Raw genomic sequence first — 13,756 nt, forward strand, 5'->3', positions numbered from 1 at the left:
CAAACCCTGGCAGGGTGCAAGCGGGGGGGGGCGCGGGGGGGGGGGGCATGGGGGGGGCAATGCCAGCCCACAGCGAACAGACCCGCCGTGGGGGGGGGAGGGATGCTCCTCTCATCCCCCCCCGGCCCCGTCCTGCCTGCACCGCTGCCGGCTGGGAGGGGGGGGGGGGGGTGGGGGGGTTGGGGGGGGGGAACCGGGACTGAGCCCCCCCGCCCCGCCCCAGCCCCCGGGGTAAAGAGCTTCAAGCTTTAATTCATTATTGCTGCGTTTCCCTCGGCCAAGACCAGCCCGGGGTGGGGGGGGGGGGGTAAAATGGGGAGGGGGGGGAAGAGCTGGGCCGCTACCCCCCCGGCCATGGGGACACCCCCCCTCCCCCCTGCAAGTTGGGGGGGTTTTAGGGGCGGGGGGGGGGCCCCAGCAGCATCGCCGGCCGCCCGGCTTTGTATTGCTTTGGAGAAGAAAGAGGAGCGGGGCCGGGAGCCGCGGGCAAAGGTGGCTGCTGCCCCCCCCCCCCCCCCGACCCCCCCCCCCTCCAACAGAGACACCCCCCCCTCCTCCCGGCAGCGGTGACACCTCAGGGCTCGTCCCCAGCACCCTGGGGACAAGGGGGTGGGGGGGTCGGAGGCTGCTCCTCCAAGCTGCTACTCGGTCGGCCTTAAAATAAAACAGCCCAGAAAAGGGAAAAATAAAAGACCATAAAAGCTCCCCCCCCCCCCCCGCCCCCCCCACCAAGGGTTAAACCCCTGCGTGGGTTGTGGCCCCCCCGCCAAGCAACGAAGCTGCCCACCCCCCCCTCCCAGGCAGGGGGTGCGGGGGGGTCCCTGCCTGCGTCGGGGGGTCTCTGACAGCGCCGGGGGGGACGACCGTCCTGCACAAGGGGGGTCTCTCCTGCGCGGGGGGGGGGTGTCTCTGTTCTACACGGGGGGGTCCCTGCCAGCGCGGTGCAGGGTAGGTGGCAGCGTCCCCAGCGTCAGCGCCGTCACTCCAGGAGGTCCTGGGGAAGAGACGCAGCCGTCACCCGCCGCCGTCCCCCCCCCGGGCACCGCTGCCCCCCAAGAGACCCAGAGAATCCCAGACTGGCTGAGGTGGGGGGTGGGAAGGGACCTCTGGGGGTCACCCCGTCCCACCCCCGGCCAGAGCAGGGTCACCCAGAGCAGGTGGCACAGGAACGCGTCCAGGGGGGGTTTGGGATGTCTCCAGAGACGGAGACTCCCCCACCTCTCTGGGCAGCCTGTGCCAGGGCTCTGCCACCCTCAGGGTGAAGAAGCCCCTCCTCATGTTGAGATGGAACTTCCCATGGGCAAGTTTGTGCCCGTTGCCCCTTGTCCTGTCCCCGGGCACCACTGAGAAGAGCCTGGCCCCATCCTCCTGACACCCCCCCTTTCAGTATTTATCAGCGTTGATAAGATCCCCCCTCAGCCGTCTTTTTTCCAGACCGAAAAGACCCAAATCCCTCAGCCTTTCTTCATCAGAGAGATGTTCCAGTCCCCTCAGCATCTTGGTAGCCCTGGAGAGGGGACAGCAAAGGGCTACCGAGATGCCGAGGGGGCTGGAACATCTCTCTTATCATAGAATCACGGAACGGTTCAGGTTGGGAGGGACCTTAAAGATCATCTTGTCCCACCCCCCTGCCCTGGGCAGGGACACCTCCCACCAGCCCAGGTTGCTCCAAGCCCCGTCCAACCTGGCCTTGAACCCCTCCAGGGATGGGGCAGCCACAGCTTCTCTGGGCAACCTGGGCCAGGGGCTCACCGCCCCCACAGCCAAGAATTGCTTCCTTACGAAGAAAGGCTGAGGGATTTGGGTCTTTTCAGTCTGGAAAAAAGACAACCGAGGGGGGATCTTATCAACGCTGATAAATACTGAAAGGGGGGGTGTCAGGAGGATGGGGCCAGGCTCTTCTCAGTGGTGCCCGGGGACAGGACAAGGGGCAACGGGCACAAACTTGACCGTGGGAAGTTCCATCTCAACATGAGGAGGAACTTCTTCACCCTGAGGGTGGCAGAGCCCTGGCACAGGCTGCCCAGAGAGGTGGGGGAGTCTCCGTCTCTGGAGACATCCCAACCCCGCCTGGACGCGTTCCTGTGCCACCTGCTCTGGGTGACCCTGCTCTGGCCGGGGGTGGGACGGGGTGATCCCCAGAGGTCCCTTCCCACCCCCCTCCCCCGGCCAGTCTTGGGATTGTGGGATTCTCCGGCAGTTCCCCGTCCTTCTGGAACCGGGGAGCCCAGCACTGGCCCCAGTGCTCCAGCTGTGGCCTCCCCAGGGCAGAGCCGAGGGGGAGGATGAACCTCCCTCCACCTGCTGGCCACGCTCTTCTTGATGCCCCCCCCACCCAGGATGCCATTGGCCTTCTTGGCCACCAGGGGCCATCGCTGGCTCACGGGCAACTTGGTGTCCCCCAGGGCTCTCCCAGGTCATCGGTGGATATATGGAACAGGACTGGACCCGGTACTGACCCCCAGGGACCACCACTCGCCACCGACCTCCAACTCAACGCCGTGCCCCCACCGTCACACCCCTCGGAGCTCCGGCTTTCCACCAGTTTTCCATCCCCCCCTCCCCCCCCCACCGCTCTCCGTTCATCCGACCCCCGCTTCCCAAGCTTCCCCAGGAGGATGCTGTGGGAGACAGCGTCCCACGCCTCGCCGAAGTCAAAGCAGGCAACGCTCACCGCCCTCCCCTCCTCTCTCCATCCAGTCCTCCGCTGGAGGCTGGGGGGGGTCCTTTGGAAGGGGTTTGGGGGGGGGGGGGACACGGGACACGCACGCGGCCACGCTCACCTCGTCGGAGTCATCGTGGTAGCCCCCTTTGCTGGCCGGGGTGCCGGGGTCCAGCGCGTCTATCCCTTCCACGCCGTTGGCCTCCGCGTGCTGCCGGAGGACGGAGTAGCGATGGACCAGGAACCTGCGGGAGCCAGAGGAAAGTGGGGGGGGGGGGACGACACGTGTGGGGTCACCTGTACCTCCAGCATGTCCCCCCTGCGGATGGGGGGGACACTCACCCGGCATGTCCCCCCTCCCTGGCGCGGGGAAAACACTCATCCTGCAAAGAGCTGGGTGCGGGTGGGGGGTGCTCCCCAGGGATTGCCGGGATCTTGGAGGGGGGGGGGGGGGGGGGCACGACATGGGGTCACCCCAGCCCCGCGGTGACAAGGACGGAGGGTCCCTCACCTGCCCCCGCAGACGTATTTCTTGACGAGGAGGACTCCGGCCACGGCGGTGACGAGCAGCACGGCCACCACGGCCAGGATGATGGGGGTGGAGCTGGTGGACGCCGCCTGTGGAGGAAGAACCCCCAGTTTTTGGGGGGGGGGGTAGGGGAGTGGGGGGGGTGTCACCGCGTCCCCGACACCTCAGGGAGGGGAGTAAAAGCCACCAGGTCCCCGCAGCACCCAGCCAGGATCCGGGCGGGCGGATTGAGGCAGGAGATTCCTGCCCATGGCGGAGTTCTTGGCTCCGCGGCTACGGGCAGGAGATGGCCCGACGCCCGGAGCCGTCACCGCACCCGGCCAGTGTCACCGTCACCTCCTGGCCGGTGTCACCGTCACCTACCAGCTGGCTGGGGTTGAGGAAGTTGCTGGTGCATTTCTTCTTCATGTCCTTCTCCTCCCGGCTCGGGCTCTCCCCTCCCGAACACTTATCCCCGGGGATTTTCCGGTACCTGGAGATGGGAGAAGTGACGCCGCCTTGGTGACACCCGCAGCCGCTTCCCAAGGACCGCCACCCCTCCAATTCCAAGGCGACGGGGCAGGATTCCCCAAGGATTTGGGGGTTTCCGCCCTGCTCCTCCTGCCCCACGCCGGCTCCGGCAGTGACGTTGGCCGAGCTTTACCCGCTGGTTTTGAGCAGCTCCCGCCGGCCGTAGAGGCAGAATTCCAAGTCGTGTCCCTTCAGCTCCGGCTGCTCCACGCAGACGGATTGGTTCTCCGGTCGGTAGTACCCAAAATCGCTGTGGGAAGAAGGAGATGAGAGCGACCCCTCTCCCACACCAGCACCACCACCACCACCTCAAGCCCACCCGGGAGGGGTGAGACCCATCCCGCGACGTGGGGAGAGGAGGGAAGACGGGATGACGGAAGGTACCAGAGGAAATCCTCCAGGGTGCAGGGACAGACGGACGGCTGCTTGGTCACGGCGTAGTCCCGGCCGTTCTGGCAGACGGAGGATTTGCGGAGCCGGCGGTATTGTTCCTTGTAGCCCAGTATGCAGCCGTCGCTGGGGTCGCTGGGATCGCTGGAGTGCGCCAGCCAGATGGTGTAGTCCTTGTCCTCGCCTGCGAGGGACGGGGCTCAGCGCCGCGGGGTCCCCGGGCCGGGGGGGGGGGGGACGACGCACACCGGGGATGTCACCGCCGTGGGGAACCAGCCCGGCACGAGCCACGGGACCCCTGACCCGGTGAGACCCCGGCGCACCGTCCCCACGGTGGGGACCCGGGGCCACGCTCCCCAGGGACAGACTCCGATAGTGTCACCCGCACCGAGGGCGGGGGGAAAAGAGCGTCCCCCAGCCCAGTCCCGGCTGTCCCCAGCCCCGGTTGTCCCATCCTGGCTGTCCCCAGCCTCAGTTGTCCCCAGCCTCAGTTGTCCCCAGCCCAGTCCTGGCTGTCCCCCGGTTGTCCCATCCTGGCTGTCCCCAGCCTCAGTTGTCCCCAGCCCAGTCCCGGCTGTCCCCAGCCCTGGCTGTCCCCAGCCCGGCCCTGGCTGTCCCCAGCCCTGGTTGTCCCCAGCCTCAGTTGTCCCCAGCCCAGCCCTGGCTGTCCCCAGCCCCGGTTGTCCCATCCTGGCTGTCCCCAGTCCTAGTTGTCCCCAGCCCAGCCCTGGCTGTCCCATCCTGGCTGTCCCCAGACCTGGTTGTCCCCAGCCCAATCCCAGCTGTCCCCAGCCCGCTCCTGGCTGTCCCCAGCTCCAGTCGCCTCCTAGCCCAGTCCTGGCTGTCCCTAGTCCTGGCTGTCCCCAGCCCAGTCCTGGTTGTCCCCAGCCCCCGTTGTCCCCAGCCCCGGTTGTCCCCCAGACCAGTCCTGGCTGTCCCTGGCCCTGGTTGTCCCCAGCCTCAGTTGTCCTCAGCCCAGTCCTGGTTGTCCCCAGTCCCAGTTGTCCCTGGCCCAGCCCCAGCTGTCCCCAGCCCCGGTTGTCCCCAAGCCTGATTGTTCCCAGCCTCAGTTGTCCCCCAGACCAGTCCTGGTTGTCCCCAGCCCTGCTTGTCCCTGGCCCAGTCCCAGCTGTCCCCGGCCCTGATTGTCCCTGGCCCTGGGTGTCCCCAGCCCTGTGTGTCCCCAAGCCTGATTGTCCCCAGCCCCGGTTGTCCCCCAGACCAGTCCTGGTTGTCCCAAGCCCTGGTTGTCCCTGGTCCACTCCCGGCTGTCCCTGGCCTTGGTTGTCCCCAGCCCCAGCTGTCCCCAGCCCAGTCCTGGCTGTCCCCAACCCCAGTTGTCCCCAGCCCAGCCCTCGTTGTCCCATCCTGACTGTCCCCAGCCCTGGTTGTCCCCAGCCCAGTCCTGGCTGTCCTCAGCCCTGCTTGTCCCTGACCCTGTCTGTCCCCAGTCCTCATTGTCCCCAGCCCTGGTTGTCCCCCAGACCAGTCCTGGTTGTCCGAATCCCTGGTTGTCCCTGGCCCAGTCCCAAATGTCCCCGGCCCTGGCTGTCCCCAGCCCCAGTTCTCCCCAGCTCAGCCCCGGTTGATCCCAGTCCTGGTTGTCCCCCAGCCCAACCCAGCCCTGGTTGTCCCATCCTGCTTGTCCCCAGCCCCAGCTGTCCCCCAGCTCAGCCTTGGTTGTCCCAAGCCCTGGTTGTCCCTGGCCCAGTCCTGGCTGTCCCCCGCCTCAGTCGTCCCCAGCCCGGCCCTGGCTGTCCCTAGTCCTGCTTGTCCCCAGCCCAGGTTGTCCCTCTCCCCGTTTGTCCCCAGCTGTCCCCCAACAGCTCTCACAGGTCCTGCTGAGCAGCTCGCTGAAGTCGATGGTGTAGGAGACCCATTTTCGGGAGAGGAAGTTGCCGCGGAAGCCCCAGATGCTGACGTTCATGGAACGAGCCCCCGGCTCCGAGGCCAACCCGGTGAAGAAGATGGGCTCCTTGGAGAAGACGTACTTGTACCAGCACTGCCCTTCGTCCGTCGAGAACCTGCCGCGCCAGGGGACAAGCGGGTCAACGAGCCACCTCCCGCGGCACCCCCTGTCCCCGCCACCTCCCTTCGCTCGGGGACAGCCTGTGCGTACTCGATGACGTTGACGGGCTGGCTGGTGTGCTCGATGGCCACGATGAGCCCCCCCGAGTCCAGGATGGCGTAATGGTGCGGCCCCTCCAGCATCCGGGCCCAGGTGTAACCCCCGTCGTCCGAGATGTAGACGTCGGGGCTCATCACCGAGATGGCCCCCCCGACGCTCCCTGGGAGAAAGGACGGGGTGACGGTGGCGGGGGAAGGTGACACAAAGACCAAGGCTCCCCGTCCCCGCCAACCGCCCCGCGGGGGGTTCGGTACCGTGGGCGATGACGATGCCGACGGCGTTGGGCTCGGAGAGGGGAGCCATGGGGACGTTCAGCTTCTGGGAGATGCTGTAGGAGGCGTGGATGTGGAGGCTGCACTGCAAGCGCAAGAGGAGAGCCCGTGGGGACCAGCACCGGGGGCGGCGGGGTGGGGGGGGGATGGACACACGACAATTCGCCCATTAACTCCCAGTGGCTACTGGGGACCACCCCCAGGACACCCCCTCCCCACCAAAAACCTCCCCAGGGCTTGTCGTGCGGCCCCACGGTGCGACCCGCAGCCCTCAGCATCACCGGCGGGGGCTGCAGGACGGATTCCTCACCCCCCCCAGCATCCCCCTGGCGGAGGACGGAGGATACCCCCGAGGGGAACGGCACCGGGATCCCCCCCACCCCCGGGGACGGACCCACCTCTTCCTTGCTCCTGGCCGTGGAGTCGCAGGTGGTGTTTTTGGGTTTCCGCAGCGGCACCCACTCCCCGCCGCGGTCAAAAGTGATCACGGACTGGATGGAATTGTCTGGTGGGAGGAAGAGGAGGAAGAGCCGCCGGCGTCAGGAGGATGCCCGGCATATCCTCACCCCCCCGCCGGCACGGGGAGGTCACGCTCCCCTCCGGCCTGTCCCCCCGACCAACCCCGGGGAGGTGTCACCCCGGTTTTGGGGTGGGGGAAGGGGACACACGGAGAGGCGGCCGCCCACCTTCGGAGAGGACGCTGGTGATGTAGATGCCGCGCAGGGAGGTGACGTTGGTGAAGTCGGTCTCCCCGCCGGTGGTGGTGTAGAGGTGCCGCTCCAAGGACTTGGAGTAGACGATGCCGCGGTCGTCGGAGGTGTAAATGGTGCCAAAACCCGTGTCTGCAAGAGGGACAGCAGTGAGCTGGGGGGTGGGGGTGGCGGCGGGGGGGTGGCTGCTCCCACTGGGCCACCGCAGACCGGCATCGGCACCAGCAAACCACCCCCCCGCCGGGGTGTCTCGGGAAGAGGAGAAACTCCCCAGCGCCGCAAAAGGGACCCAGCGTGGTGACGGGGGACCCAGCGCGGTGACGGTCCCCGCGCGCTGCAAACGGCAGCCTGCTAATTAGCAACGCCTTAATTATAGAAGCACAGAAGGGTTCGGCGTGGAAGGGACCTTAAAGGCCACCCAGTGCCACCCCCTGCCCTGGGCAGGGACACCTCCCACCAGCCCAGGTTGCTCCAAGCCCCGTCCAACCTGGCCTTGAACCCCTCCAGGGATGGGGCAGCCACAGCTTCTCTGGGCAACCTGGGCCAGGGGCTCACCGCCCCCACAGCCAAGAATTTCTTCCCCATATCCAATCTAAATCTCCCCTTTTTCCATTTGAAGCCATTCCCCCTCATCCCATGGCTCCCCTCCCTGCTCCAGAGTCCCTCCCCAGCTTTCCTGGAGCCCCTTGAGGGACTGGAAGGGGCTGGAAGGTCTCCCCGGAGCCTTCTCTTCTCCAGGCTGAACCCCCCCGGCTCTCTCAGCCTGTCCCCACAGCAGAGGGGCTCCAGCCCTCCCAGCAGCTCCGGGGCCTCCTCCGGCCCCGCTCCCAACAGCTCCGTGTCCTTCTTAACGCAAAAGCCCTTTTCCTCCAAAGCCCAGCCGAGCCCCGCGCCGGGAGCTGCAGAGACGGTGCCGGTTGTCCCCCAACCCTTGGATGCGTCCCCTGTCACCCGGTGCCGCTCACCTCCCGGCTCGTCCACGTGCATGAACACCAGGTCGTCGTTTGCCGCCAGGATGGAGTAAAACTGCTCGTGGCCGACGGACGGGAGCTGCGCCATGTTCCAGGTCTCGCCTTGGTCGAGGGAGACGTGGATGCGCCGGGTGGTACCCTGAGGAAGGCCAAAGCATCGTCAGCCTTCGTCTTCGACGCCGAAGCGGGGGGACAAGCCGCCAGCCCAGAAAAGGCGAGGGGGGGGGGGACGACGAGGACCTTCTCTGTCATAACGGAGGCAAAAAGGAAGCGTCCTCCCAGGCCGAAGGAGTAAATCTTGGTGCCGATGACCTTGAAGGCTTTGCCGAAGTCGGAGGTTTTCTTGAGCTCCAGTAACCCCAGATCAGCTTCTTAAGAAGAAGGGACGGGGGATTAACGGGGGATTAATTAATATTTCCCCCACCCCACCCCCCAGCCTCCGGCTCTTCCCAAGCTGTCTGTGGGGGGCTCTGCCCCGGGTGGGGGGGGGGGGAGGCTCCTGCAGAGCCCCCACCCCCCCGAAGTGACAGTGACACCCCGAAGGAGGTGAGGGGGGAGGAAGAAGGACTTACTGCAGGAGTTGTTCAGGTAGGTGGTGAAGAAGATGGTGTCGTTCGCACCCCTGGGGGAGAAAAAAGTGAAGAGGGGGGGGGACGGGACACACACGGACGACACAAACCCCCCCCCCCCGCCCCCTGCCAAAACCAGGTGGGACACGGTGGTCCAAGATGCCACCGCCTGCAGCCGTGGCATCGCTCCCGGGGGTTTGTGTGTGTGTGTGGGGGGGTGTCCCCCTGACCGCTCACGCTGCCATCCCCCCCCCCGCCACCAAATTATTCCACTCCCCCCGCTCCAAATTATCTCTGCCCCCCCCCCCCCCCCCAAAAATAAAAAGCGGACAACGCTCACCACTTGGCCAGACAGACGGCTTTGTGGATCTCCTCCCACGTCTCCCCGAAATCCTTGGAGACCCAGAGCCCGTTCTGCAAGAGCCGAGGGGTTGGTTATAAGCGACGCCCCCCCCATAAAAACAAACAGCCTCCCCCCCAGCTCCGGGGGCTGCAAACCCCCATCCCCAACTGCGGTTCCCCCCCCGCCCCCCGCCACCCCCATCCCAGTGGGATGCCTCCCCCATCCAGCCCAGGACTCGTGTCCACGATCCGGCTCATCCGTAGGGAAGCATCACCCTCGTCCAGCCCCATTTTGGCGGGGGGGGGGTGGGTGGGGGTATGGGGGGGGGGTGTCTCATCCTGCCCGCCCCCCGCTCCCGGCTCTCACCTCGGTGCTGAGGGCCAGCAGGCAGTGGGATTTTTGGGGGTGGTAGGAGATCTGCACCAGGGGGTGGAAGGGTAAATCCGTCTGGATAAAATTCTTGGCAAAATCGGAGGAGCGGAAGATCCTGCCGCCGCGGCTGCCGCCGGAGACGTCGCCCGTCAGGATAACCTGGGGAGGGGGGGGGAAATTCACGGAGCAGAATATCAGCCACCCCGGGAAAAAAATCCACCGGGAGACGGCGGGGGGCGGGGGTCCTGGGGGGGCGATGTCCTACCTTTCCCGAGTTTTCCGGGCCGATGGCCATGCCGAACTCGGTGCGGATGAAGGTGTTGTTGATGAGGCCGGTGATGTCCTTGAAGGTTTTGCCGTAGTCCTCGCTGGAAGGGAGGGACGGGCACGGTGAGGGGGTTTGGGGGGGGGGGGGGCTGCTCCCGGAGGTCCCCGCTGTGTCACCCGCGGGGTCCCCGGGGTGCAGGGGTCGGGGGGGGGGGGTCGGGGGGGGCTCACCTGCGGTAGAGCTTGGACTGGCCAAAGCTCATGATCACCAGCGGCACCTGGAACGTCGTCAGGACCAGGATGACCTGGGCGGGGGGGGACACGACACGGGGACGGACAGACAGACAATCAGGGTGACACCCAGAGCCCCAAGGACCACCCCCCCACCTTGTTGTCCCCCCCCGCCCCGAGGGAGAAGGGCTGTCCCCTCCCTGGGACATCCCCCCCCCCCCACTTCATCCCAGTCCCTGCTTTGGGTCCCACCAGTCCTGCAGCCCCTCGGGCACAGGAGGGGGACGCCATTGTCCCCCCCCTGCCCCAAAGAGGGAACTTTGGGGGGTGAAGCCCCCCCCCGCTCCCAGCACTTACCCCCGTGCTGTCGCCCACCCAGGACAGAGACACGGAGCCGCTGAGGTCATCGAAGACGCACTGCGAGGCAAGAGATGGCAAAAGCACACTGTCACCCGGGGGGGGGACACACATGACACAAGCACCGGACACGCCCCCCCCCACCCCCCCACCAGGACAGGGCTGCAATGAGCCCTGTGGCCACCCCCTCCCAGGGGACACTGAGGTCCCGGCACCCTCCCCTGCCACCCAGGCAGGTGACACTATCCCGTCCCCACAGCATGGGGGGCGGGGGGGTCCCCTCTGTGCCACTCACCCCCTCCCTGAGCCCCCACCCCCCCCACCACCCTTGGGACCCCCCACCCCACCCCACTCAGGCTGCCGGGCAGCTGCCTGCAAGCCAGAGACCCCCGCGGTGGCACTGGGGGACACTGGTTTGGACTGGAGCAGGCGGATGGGAGCGGGGTGGGGGTTGGCTGGGGACACCCACGGGACACCTGGGGACACCTGCGGGGGACAGGGACGCCGGCAGCCCGAGGCAGGCAGGGAGAAGGGGAGCCCTGCGGCGGGGACAAGGTCAGGGCCGCGGTGTCCCCGACACCCCCGGAGCGCCGGGGAGAGGTGACAGGGAGGGGACCCCGCGGTGCCACCCCGTCCCCGTGTCCCACCCTGCGGGAGGCATCCCCTTACAGAGGCGGCGGGGGGGGGGTGGAAATAAGGGGGAAGAAAGGTTAAACTGGTGCGGGACCAGTCAAGGGACTGGTCAAACTGGGCTGGCAAAGCCACCGCCACCCAGCGGCAACCGGCCGGGCGCAGCCGGTGGCCGAGAGCCAACGGATCCCGGCCCGGATCCGTCCCCCCCCCCCCCCGCCCCGGCCCTGCCTGGGTTAATGATCAACCCGCGGGGACGAGGTCAGGATCCCCCTGTCTGTCCGTCCGTCCGTCCGTCCTCTCCCCCAGTCTGTCCATGGGGGTCTGGGGCGGGGGCTGCTCCCCACCGGGGGGGGTTACCGGGGGCAGGGGGGGCTCTGTCTCCCGCCCGCTGGCAGGCGGTGTCCGTCCATCTGTCCCTGCGCAGGCGCCCGTCCCGCTGCAGCAGGTGCCTCTGCTGGCACCCGCAGGGCAGCGCCCGGTCTGTCCCTCTGTCTGTCCCTCTGTCCCGTCCGGCCCCCCCAGGTCCTGCCCCAGCCGGCACAGGGGGAGCCGGGGGGGGGTGTCCGTCCCTCCATCCCAAGGGGTGTAGGGGGGTGTCTGTCTGTCTGTCCACCCCGGGGGGTGTAGGGGGGCATCTGTCTGTCCCACGGGGTGTAGGGGGGTGTCTGTCTGTCCATCCATCTGTCCCAGGGGGTGCGGAGGGGGGTGTCTGTCTGTCCCAGGGAGTGTAGGGGAGTGCCTGTCCGTCTGTCTGTCCATCCCAGGAGATGCAGAGGGGCTGTCTGTCCATCCCAGGGGGTGTGTGTGGGGGGGGTCTGTCTGTCTGTCCATCCCAGAGAGTGTAGGGGGGTGTCTGTCCATCCTTCCCAGGGGGTGTAAGGGGTACGTCTGTCTGTCTGTCCATCCCAGGGGATGTGGGGGTTGTCTGTCCGCCTGTCTGTCTGTCCCAGGGGATATAGGAGGGATGTCTGTCTGTCTGTCCATTCCAGGGGATATGGGGGGGGGGGGGTGTCTGTCTGTCTGTCCCAAGGGATGTCGGGGGAGATCTCCGTGTGTCTGTCTGTCCCAGAGGACGTGGGGAGGGGGATGTCTGTCCACCTGTCCCAGGGGATGCAGGGGAGGACGTCTGTCTGTCCGTCCATCTGTCTGTCCCAGGGAAGGTGGGGAGGGGGACGTCTGTCTGTCTGTCTGTCTGTCCGTCCCTCCACCCCAGGCGATGGAGAGGGATGTCTGTCCGTCTGTCCCAGGGGAGGGTGTCCGTCCGTCCGTCCGTCCGCCTGTCCATCCCAGGGGATGGAAGGGGGGTGTCTGTCTGTCTATCTGTCCGTCCGTCCCTCCGTCCCAGGGCATGCAGGAGGGGTGTCCGTCCATCCGTCCCGCCCCCCAAGAAGCCACCTGCCCTCGCCAGGCCCCGCCAGGCCCCGGGGCGGGGACCTGTCCGCCCGTCCCTCGGTCGGTCCGTCCGTCCCACAAGGCGCCGGCCGGGGCGAGGCGGGGGGGGGGGTGCCCGTCCGCCTGTCCCCCGGGGGACTCCCCGCTGTCCCCCGCTCCCCGCTTCCCCCGGAGCCCGTCCGTCCGTCCGGACTCACCTGGTGCGTGTTGTTACCGAGGGCGGCCGGGACGCCGCGCAGGCCGCCGCAGGCCTCGCCCCCCGCCGCCACCGCCGCCGCCATCCCGCCGCCGCGGGGGTCCCGGTGCCGGTGTCGCAGCCCCAGCGCCACCGCCGCCCCCAGCGCCAGCGTCAGCCCCGCCGCCAGCCGCGCCGCCCCGCGCGGCCCCATGGCGACTCCGGTCGCCGCCGCCGCCCCGCGTACCGGCCCGCCGCCGCCCGCCCCCCGCCTCCCATTGGCCGCCGCCGCGAACCGCCCCGCCCCCGCGACGCGCCCCCCCGCTGGGATTGGCTGAAGGAGATGTCGCTCTAAACCGCGGCACGCCTCCCCGGCGACACGCCTTGCGGTTAGCCCCTTCTCGTGTCAATCACTGGCCTCCTCTTCCCGTGATTCGCCGGGAGCGCTTGCACGATGGGTGCGAGCCCGCCCTCTCTCTGGTGACCCCGGGCTCTAATCTACCTAGCGACAAGCCTCTGATTGGCGGAGCAGCGGAGCGATTTTCTGATTGGCCGAAGCGACAGGTAGCTGGGGGCGCGCCAGGCCCACCCCCGGCCCATTCACAAGGTGCGGCCGCCCACGTGTGCGGGGACCCCCGGGGCTCGGAACCATGGGGAGGGAGGGGACCCCCAAGAAAGGTGGGGAACCCCCGGGAATGGAGGGGAGAAGCCTCCCGGGAAGGGCTCCCCCCGGCCTGGAGAGGCCGAGGCTGGCTGTGGGGCTCAGCCCCTGGTTGTGGGGGTGCACAGCTGGCAGCGGAGGCGGGGGGGGGGGGACAGGGGACAGCAGAGCGTGCGTCGTCCCCCCACCTCGGTTTCCCTTGGGCCGGTACAGGCAGAGCTGGGTGTTTCCGTGCGCGGTGACGGTTACAGCCTTGCACAAGCCTTTCCCGGGAAGCGCTGGTGCAACGCACGAAGCCACAAACACCCCCAGCAGCCCCCACCCAGAGAGGGGAGGGCTCTGCACCCCCAGCGCCACCAAAAGTGCCCCCCCCCCCCCCCCGCCAGAGAAGGGGACCGGGAGCTCTCAGCCCCGCAGAAGCGAGGTTCAACCTCCCGCTACACCCAAGCGAGATCCTCAGGGAGCTCCTGGAGTCCCTCCTCCCCTGAAAAAGGGAATTTTCATTTTACTGCCGTGTCATCCTTCCGCTTGGTATGGTTTGGTTTTTTTGTTGGTTTTTTTTTTTTTTTTTCCTTCCCCCTCCC

The 13,756-nt window shown here is 67.6% G+C and overlaps 1 protein-coding gene across 2 annotated transcripts; it reads right to left on the bottom strand.

The window, feature by feature from the left end:
• Positions 1-213: 213 nt before the first annotated feature.
• SORT1 (sortilin 1) lies at positions 214-12,758 on the bottom strand. 2 transcript variants are annotated; one of them, XM_063356760.1, is made up of 20 exons: positions 12,534-12,758; positions 10,312-10,371; positions 9,955-10,028; positions 9,722-9,824; positions 9,451-9,615; positions 9,082-9,155; positions 8,745-8,794; positions 8,413-8,540; positions 8,167-8,311; positions 7,178-7,333; positions 6,890-6,996; positions 6,474-6,576; positions 6,211-6,379; positions 5,925-6,115; positions 4,086-4,275; positions 3,835-3,951; positions 3,555-3,663; positions 3,174-3,280; positions 2,784-2,907; positions 214-994 (listed from the first exon to the last, which is right to left on the bottom strand). In XM_063356760.1, the coding sequence occupies exons 1-20, from the start codon at positions 12,723-12,725 to the stop codon at positions 980-982; spliced, it is 2,379 nt and encodes a 792-aa protein (XP_063212830.1). In that variant the 5' UTR covers positions 12,726-12,758; the 3' UTR covers positions 214-979. The 2 variants fall into 2 exon arrangements, with proteins under 2 accessions (XP_063212830.1, XP_063212829.1); XM_063356759.1 differs by having other exon boundaries at positions 506-994; positions 8,413-8,543.
• Positions 12,759-13,756: the final 998 nt, after the last annotated feature.

Source organism: Chroicocephalus ridibundus, chromosome 20 (genome assembly GCF_963924245.1).
Source record: "Chroicocephalus ridibundus chromosome 20, bChrRid1.1, whole genome shotgun sequence".
In the NCBI taxonomy this organism is placed as follows: domain Eukaryota; kingdom Metazoa; phylum Chordata; class Aves; order Charadriiformes; family Laridae; genus Chroicocephalus; species Chroicocephalus ridibundus.